Here is an 8,059-nt window from a genome sequence, read left to right on the forward strand (position 1 = left end):
TTGGTCATTGTCGCTATCATATTGATATTGGCGGGGAAAATGGATCGGAGAAAAAGAAAGCAGAGTGGTCGCCAGGCAGAACAGGCTACAACAAGGGATATTTCAGTAACACCGCAAAGCATTGGTAACATTTCCAGCATTGCTGCCGTGTCGTCTCCACAACAACCGGAAGTCTATGGCAGCCTAAACCGAGCAGACGACACTTTGCACCAATCACAATCGTCCCTCGGAGACGAAATTGGCAACAGAAAACCACCAAAGTACGAAAATCCCATCTGGGAGCGGAACGACCAGAAAAATGACAAACGTCCTCGCGCATACTCTGAAGGTCGTCCTTCTAACCGCAACATGCGATCCGTTGGACAATATTCCCAAAGAAGTGAAAAGAGAAAAAGAGCCAAAGAGAGCGTCAGCAGCACGGATGTGACGGACGCATCAGAGGGTAATATCTCCTTGCATCCTTTTCACCGGAGTTCTGCATATTTCTACGTTGAACAACAGAAATCCACTAAATTGTAGTTAAGCAGTAGTTGGTTCCAAAATGTTATATGTTCCGACTTGGAGGCCTCAGTAGCGAATACGCAACCAGCTGACTCGCAGCCAAGTGTGCTAGAAATTCCTCTTAAGCAGGGGCGGATCCAGAGATATTTTCTGACAGTCTTCCAAATTATCTTTGTTGATCCATCCTCATTTTTGACCGTCTTCCGACAGAAAAAGTTAGATACCCGTCTATATAAAATCTTGAAAAGACTTGAAATTCTGACCGTCTTCCGGAAGACCAAGAAGACGGCCTAAATCCGCCCCTGTTAAGTGCATGTACCATTACAGGCAGCTTGGGTAAACTTTCTTCCCACAGCAACCAAAGGAATATTCTAAAAGACCTCCTATAATTAGGAATTTTTTAAGAGCAAGATAAATTTTCATTTAAGTGTTCTTTCATTTGAAAAACTGTACCTGTAAAACTACATTAAAAAGTTCTCTTAATCTCTTTAAGTTTTGACTATATATTCTAGGATGTAAGATTCGCCCTCTAGGTGTAGCAAATACAAATTTAATTATTCAATTTGACAAATAAAATATCAACTAAACCACTTGCTTTTTGTGTCAAACTGCCCTTTCATCTGAGTGCTGTCTTCTCGGTGGGATAATCAGCAAGATATTTTTTCTTAATTTCTCCCTCAAGACGTAGCAATTTTAATTATTTAATTTGAGAATTTTAATATCAACTAAACTACCTGCCTTGCGTGGCCTCACCCATATTGAAGTTACTTCAGAAAAGACAAGGGCACATTCTTCAATACTTTTATACTTTTAACAAATAGCGAATCTAAGACCCACCTAAAAATAAAAAAGAATGATTAAAAAAGAATAACGGTAAAAGAAACCCATTGTGGACTTGCATGATCAACTCCTCAAATAACGCCAAATGCCCAGAATTTTAGATTTTCATCCTTTTCAAAAACTCCTGGATCTACTCGTCTTTATTTTTCTCTTCATAACCATAACGTAAGACAAAAATCACTTTAGTCAAATTTCATTTTTATTCAACAAATGTTCTTCAAATACAAATACACTCATATATAGCAAAATGAAAGAAAAAACGGTCAGGTTCATTAAATGAAGTAAGGAAATTGAACGCTCCATCAACAAGTACGAACCTTGGCTGAAAAGAAGCAACCGGTCGAATCTGTAACCTATAACCTTTGTTTATCACTATTAGCATTCAAATAAAAGAGTAACATATACACTGTTAACCGTAGCTCCCGTATGTAACTATAGTTGCATTTTTTTTATCACTTGTGATCATCATAACCCATTGCAGTTTCGCTTGTTTTAATAATATTAGCTTTTTTATTTAAACTTATACTCAAACAAAGGAGAAAGCAAGAAATTTGCAGTATCATAACCAGATTGCCACACTTTGGCTGCAATCGTCTCTTCCTTCTCAACGCCAATGACAGACGCTTCATCCAATCGTTGGGGACAATCCGTGCACTTTAACTCAGAGACGCTGATCGGCATGCTTTGGGGCTGGACACCCAGTATTCCAGTTAACATACCCTTAAACGACACCTCATTACCGGGTAATAAGGTGCGGACGAAATTTTTAAATTTGTTCCCCGCAACGAGAGAGACATCTGGGGACTGATTTGATGAAGTTGGACTCGCCTGTACTGCGATTTCGAATTGGTAAGTGTTCAGATCATGCAGGTGGCATTCCGATCTACGAAGGTGCTTGTACTCACAGGGATCAAGCTCATCAAAATATGTGGTGCCGTTCCGCGTGTCTCCACAAGTTGGGTATTTCGCTCCGTAGATGCATTTCAGCCAGTCTGCCAAGACTTCGGGGAGGACTTTCAATAAAGCTTCCGCCTGGTTGTCAATTTTGCTCACACGAACACTCTGAACCGTGCCTGACCACTCGACTTTTACATTAGCAAGATTCTGGCACTTCATTTGGATATCTGCGCTGTTGATTCCCTCCTTGCCAGTGTGTCCACAAATACTGACATACTTATCCCACGGCAGGACATCCTGTGGAGCAACCTCCTGAAAGCTCCTTACATCGATAAAAAGCGGAGTACACAAAAGAAGCATTATCCCAGCCAAAACAAACTTGCCCTTTCTTGTTGCAAACAGTGGGTTCTTCCGCAATTGCTTATTATAATCTGGTAGAAAACTAAGAATTGTTGGAACGAGAATGAGCAATAAAGTTACCATCGCCTTCAGCACAGCACCAAAGCTGAACGTTTTCAAAACAAAATAAATTGCACCAAAAATAGCAAAAACGCCAAAAATTGGCAAGAGTGGAAACAGCGCCATAATTAGAGCACCACGGAACAGCCCCTTCCAAGATGAATACATATACAGCAGAACTGCGAGCTGCCACCACAGAAAGGTCACCAAAATTGGAAGAAGCAGACGATATATTCCGCTCCACGACTTGTCTTTGGCAATTTTTATCAAAATGGCGGGGATGGCTACATAGACAACTGAAGGGATGCCAAGATGCAAGATGAAGCCGGGGAACATCTCAAAAGACACAATGGGCGAGGCAAAAAGATTTAAAGCTGGCGTTATCACAGGGATTGTGGGAAATTTTTGAACGATGATTTGCAAAGTTGATGCCACGTTGAAAACCATAGCCAAGACACACGTAGCGTAGTTTCCGCCTGTCCGAAAGGCAAAAAGGCAACCCAATGATAGGAAGGCGCAAAATTCAGCCATTTCAGAACAAGGGATATAGTTTTTATTTGCCAGCAGGAAGGAAACCACGCCCATGAAGAAGGCACCAAAGAAGGCCCAGTATGGCGTCAGAGAGTGCCACGTGTATTCCAACTCGACGGTGGAGTCATCTAGCGACGGGTTGTACTGTCCCAGAATCTCTGTCCACACTTTTACGACACTCCCAATCTTCTTCTTATCATGCATCATCTGAAGCGTGGATATGAACATCGTTAGAAAACACAGCAGGAAGACCAGCAGCGGAAGGATTGCAAAAACTAGATCCGCCGTGATGAGGCTGTACAGGAAGAAAACTGCCAAGAAATAGATTTGGTTGCTAGGGATACAGGAGATGATGAAGGCCCCGCCCTCCTTAGAAGCATACTCCAAGACCTCGTCCAAAGCGATGCTCAGTGATTTCCCGGGGTATTTCAGGATCTGCAATGTAATGGTTATTGTTTTCATAACTATTGCTTAAAATACTGGCCTCCTTATCAGTAAGTTTTATTTCAACTATCAAAAAATGTTGTATGGTTTCTTGATAGGATGATAAGAAAGAGTTATTCTTTAATAAGAAATTAAATAACAAGAGCTGGCGTTTATATCAATGGACTTCGGTAAATGCTGGACTGAAACCTTTTATTTACACGTCGCAAATTAATGTAACCCTACTTTGATACCTCTTATGTTGATAAACATTTTTAGAAATCTGTACATGACAATGAATATGAATAAAATGAACAGACCGACATGGTTTCACAGTTTAATGGAAGCACCCAGCATTCCTCAGTGACAATAAAATATCTGTAAACACTGATTTATTTTTGTATTTGTTCTGACCTTGTCCTTCACGGTGGCGTTCTTGTACTGTTCTGCGTCTACGTCCGAGTCGAACCTCTGATGAAGCGAGTGAAGAGAAGCACTTTGAGTAACTTGTTTAGCTATGGCGTTGACAAAGTCGTCTTCGGTAACGGTGTCTTTCTTTTGGATTTTGTCTAAGTAAACAAAAGCAATTGATCATGAACAAAGTATTAGCTGCATAACGAAAAGCATATTGAGGATGAAGACGGATTACCCAAGAGCGAGCGAGAGAGATGCAAATATATATATATATATATATATATATATATATATATATATATATATATATTTGAAGTTTGAACGCGTGGTCCTTTTATCATGAAAACTTAGTTTATCTAGATCAAATTTACCCAGAGTGGACCTTTTCCGACCTTATGAACCCCCCTATCCCCCTCCCCGGCTACGGGTCTGACACCATTTGTAATTTCTAAAACTTTTTCCAAATCTGTAAGTACCCGCGCTGTTACTGTACCTGTAATTGCAGCAGCAGCCTTCCCCTTTTCGTCAGGAATCAGTTCTTTCATGGCTTGCACAAACTTGGTCTTGGGTATTTGCGTCATATCCAGGCGGGACTGGATGGTCTTAAACAGTCTCTTCGCGGCATGCTTAACGGATTTTTTCGCGTCGCTGTCTTCAAGACAGTGACTTATTTTGGCGATGTTATCTTCCGAAACTCCTACAAGAGAGATAGACTCCTAAAATGTTTCTGCTTAAAAAAAAACGCCTCTGAAGAGCCGATTTCGCACTGTAATATCGCACAAATAGCAAGATTTGATTGAAAACGAATGTTATAAATCATATCAAATTCATTAGGACTTAGTTATAAGCTTTAGTGAAATAAAAAAAAAAAATAACATCAAAATAAGTACATGACAATGCATAGGCCTATTATGATCCTCAACCCATGGCTTAGAATTGCAAATATATAAATAAACCTAAAAATGAAGCATATATCATTTTTTATTATTAATTTAAATTACATCCATCGCACTTTATTTCAATCTTACCAACACTATCATGTACAAATTCCCGGAGGAGTTCGGTAGCTCTCGTGTTTCCTTGCTCGGACAGTATCGTCAACCAATCAACCGTGGTTTTGGCATTTTCTGCGGGTATTTCACCATTCTTCACTTTCACCAAGACACCTCTGGCCTCGTCTAGACGCCCTTCCGTCTCTTTCTCTAGTGCTGATGCCATTCTGTTGGGACGTAATAACATAGAATGAACACAGCTATTTGGTTTTATCTGTTTATGAACTCACAATTTTTCGCTTGCAGAGCCGCATTTTGCAACCAAAGCCTAAGTATTTTGCAACCACGACGCATTATTTAACCATAATGAATTTTCAGTGACCAAAAAAGTGTATAAGGAGAAGAAGAAAAGACAATATTTTGCAATGTTAATTTTTGTTATACATAAACAGTCTATCGGTCTATCCTTATCAGAGCACGACGGACGGTAGGCCTATAGCTACATTGTACCTACATTTGAGTTCCTGCGGTCGGACCACTAGAAATGTTTGACTTTGGAGTGGGCTGCGGCAAGTTTCCAGTCTTATCTGCCCGAAAAGGCAAATGCCTAAAAAGAGTTTATCACGGTCAAGGGGGAAAATAGTCGAACCGATCAAGAGTGCATTTCTTGTCAAGATTATCTGGATTTTAAAGGAGTATCGGGTCAATAACTTTGGTTTAATATTCAGTAGGCCTAAAGCTGATTCTTGCCTTTTAAAAAATTAGGTTGCAAAATGTGTTTGGTTGCCTAATGAGGCTCCACACGCTAACGGATTTATCACGATTATGCTTTATTATTATTATTATTATTATTATTATTATTATTATTATTATTATTATTATCAAATGATGAAAACAATGAAGAGGGCCTACACAAGAGACGTAAGGGACTACGGTTCTTCTTTTCAGTTAAAAAAAATTAAACATAGATCTTTGGAAATCTTTCGAAATTTCTTCAATACTGTTCGTCAACACAGAATTAAAGCGGTGAATATATTTAAAATTAATATTCCATCTTGTTGCGTTCTTTTATTTCTTTTCTTTCTCTCTAATTCATACGGGCCATAGAACTGCATATGCAAGGGCAGAAAGACAAACGAAGACAGATAATTGTTTCAGTTGAGCAGAACGGGTGCATCCCGCGCACCAAGCGCAATTAAAAAAATGCTCCACATCCCCGTCGTCACTCCGTTGTTTATTTCCATTAACTCCCCACGAGAAATAACCAAGGGCACTCGAATACTTAACACGTCATGCTCGCCAAAGTAAGAAGCTTACAAGTGTCACATTCCTCGTGTAAACGCTGGTCAATACCCGGTCAATCGTGATTATCTCTTGGCGTAAATTAATCCCGGAAATGAGTATCGGGAAACGAAACCCAGCTAAGCTTAATTTCTTAACATTGAAGTCTCAAATAAAGCAGTAATTTAAGTATCACATTATTAACTTAATAAAGGTAATTTGTTGTGGGCAGCGAAATATGGATCACTGCTGAGATTTGAGTTGCGTTCTTACCTGGAATGCCGTCAGCTTCCAGTAACGGTATCTTTCATCTGCGTGCACCACACCTGAACACGTTATAGATTGACCTAGTTTCCTAATTATTTTTGCAATGACCCCGGATGACTCAATTTATGATCCAGAAATAACATGTATGTTATAATGTTTTTCTTGCTTTGTCATTTTACTATCTTTTTCTTTTTTTCATCCTCTTTCAATCTCTTGAAGGTGGGTGGGGGCATATGACTGTTTAATGATACAATGTACATATATATTAAAAATTGATAGAATTCTAATTATTTCCAACATAAAAGAGGGCCAAGAAATTTAAAGCAGATTGATTAATATTACACAGTTTATGTCATAGGAAACAGTAACAGATCCATTGGCAAGGGTGGTGGATCTGCACCCTTAGTCTAGAAAAGGTCCACTGTAAATTTAACTGAATTATAATAGGTTCTATTTAATTTTGTAAGTTGGGTCAACTGAGTGTGCGAAAATCAAGGTTCAGTTTTTCAGACCCCACCCCCCCTTTGTAACTTCAGACTTGTGCACCATACAAGTCTTCAACTAAATACCCTTCAGGGGCAGATACAGGATTATTTGAAAGGGGTGAATGGTTTGCAGATCTGAAATCGACCCCCCCCCCCCCCCCTTGGCCTGAGGTTTGGAGCCTGATGATGGGCCTCGAAAAATTTTGGTATATTAGAGGACAAATGGTGCCATTTGGTACAGTTTAGAACTATGATTCTGACAAAATTCAAGAGGGGACTATATTGGTGTTATTTTTTTAGAAATCGAAGGAGGGAGGGTCAGGACCCCCCTGACACCCCCATAAATGCACCACTGCTCCTAATATTTGTCCACACACACACACACACACACACACCCCAAAAAAGGGGGCAAAACTCAAAATATTAATTGACACTTTTTTTATTACATTACATTTATTTAACAACAATAACAGTTACAATATCATCACAGACACAGCATTGTATAAGTACATGTCATTGATCACAACAACCATGAAATGCCTTGGCAGCCAAATGAATTATAAAAGCTTAATATTTAATTGCAAGAAAAATCTCTTGTGTACAGCAACTACACATACATACTAGATTTAGACACTCAACCAAAAAACTTCAGAATTTTTTGGTCTAGTGTACATGTTTAATATGTTTTTCATTGTCTCCAGTGTAATGCTTAACATGTTGATTTAAAAAAGTAAATAGTTTCCTAAGCAAGTGTGAACTGCTCGCTTTTTTCCTGTGAAAGACATTTTGACCCATTTTGCATCACATGACTGTGACTTATATCCATTGGCCTAAGAATATTTTTCCTTAAGTTTTTGTCATAGATGACTGCAGTTGGGAATCAATTCCCTACTTGGAATGGGAGTTAAATATCAAATAATAAAAAGTTATTACTTTGATTAATTATATCATTTGCCTAAGAAAGTTATT

At 39.0% G+C, this 8,059-nt stretch overlaps 1 protein-coding gene across 1 annotated transcript; it reads right to left on the bottom strand.

Moving 5' to 3' along the window:
* Positions 1–1,518: 1,518 nt before the first annotated feature.
* On the bottom strand, positions 1,519–6,702 carry LOC106155106 (wolframin). Its single transcript, XM_087013665.1, has 5 exons — positions 6,612–6,702; positions 5,094–5,284; positions 4,559–4,762; positions 4,066–4,220; positions 1,519–3,663 (listed from the first exon to the last, which is right to left on the bottom strand). The coding sequence occupies exons 2-5, from the start codon at positions 5,281–5,283 to the stop codon at positions 1,852–1,854; spliced, it is 2,361 nt and encodes a 786-aa protein (XP_086869791.1). The 5' UTR covers position 5,284; positions 6,612–6,702; the 3' UTR covers positions 1,519–1,851.
* Between the last annotated feature and the right edge of the window lie 1,357 nt (positions 6,703–8,059).

This window comes from Lingula anatina, chromosome 5, assembly GCF_051362555.1.
Source record: "Lingula anatina isolate TDL-2025a chromosome 5, LinAna3.0, whole genome shotgun sequence".
NCBI lineage: Eukaryota > Metazoa > Brachiopoda > Lingulata > Lingulida > Lingulidae > Lingula > Lingula anatina.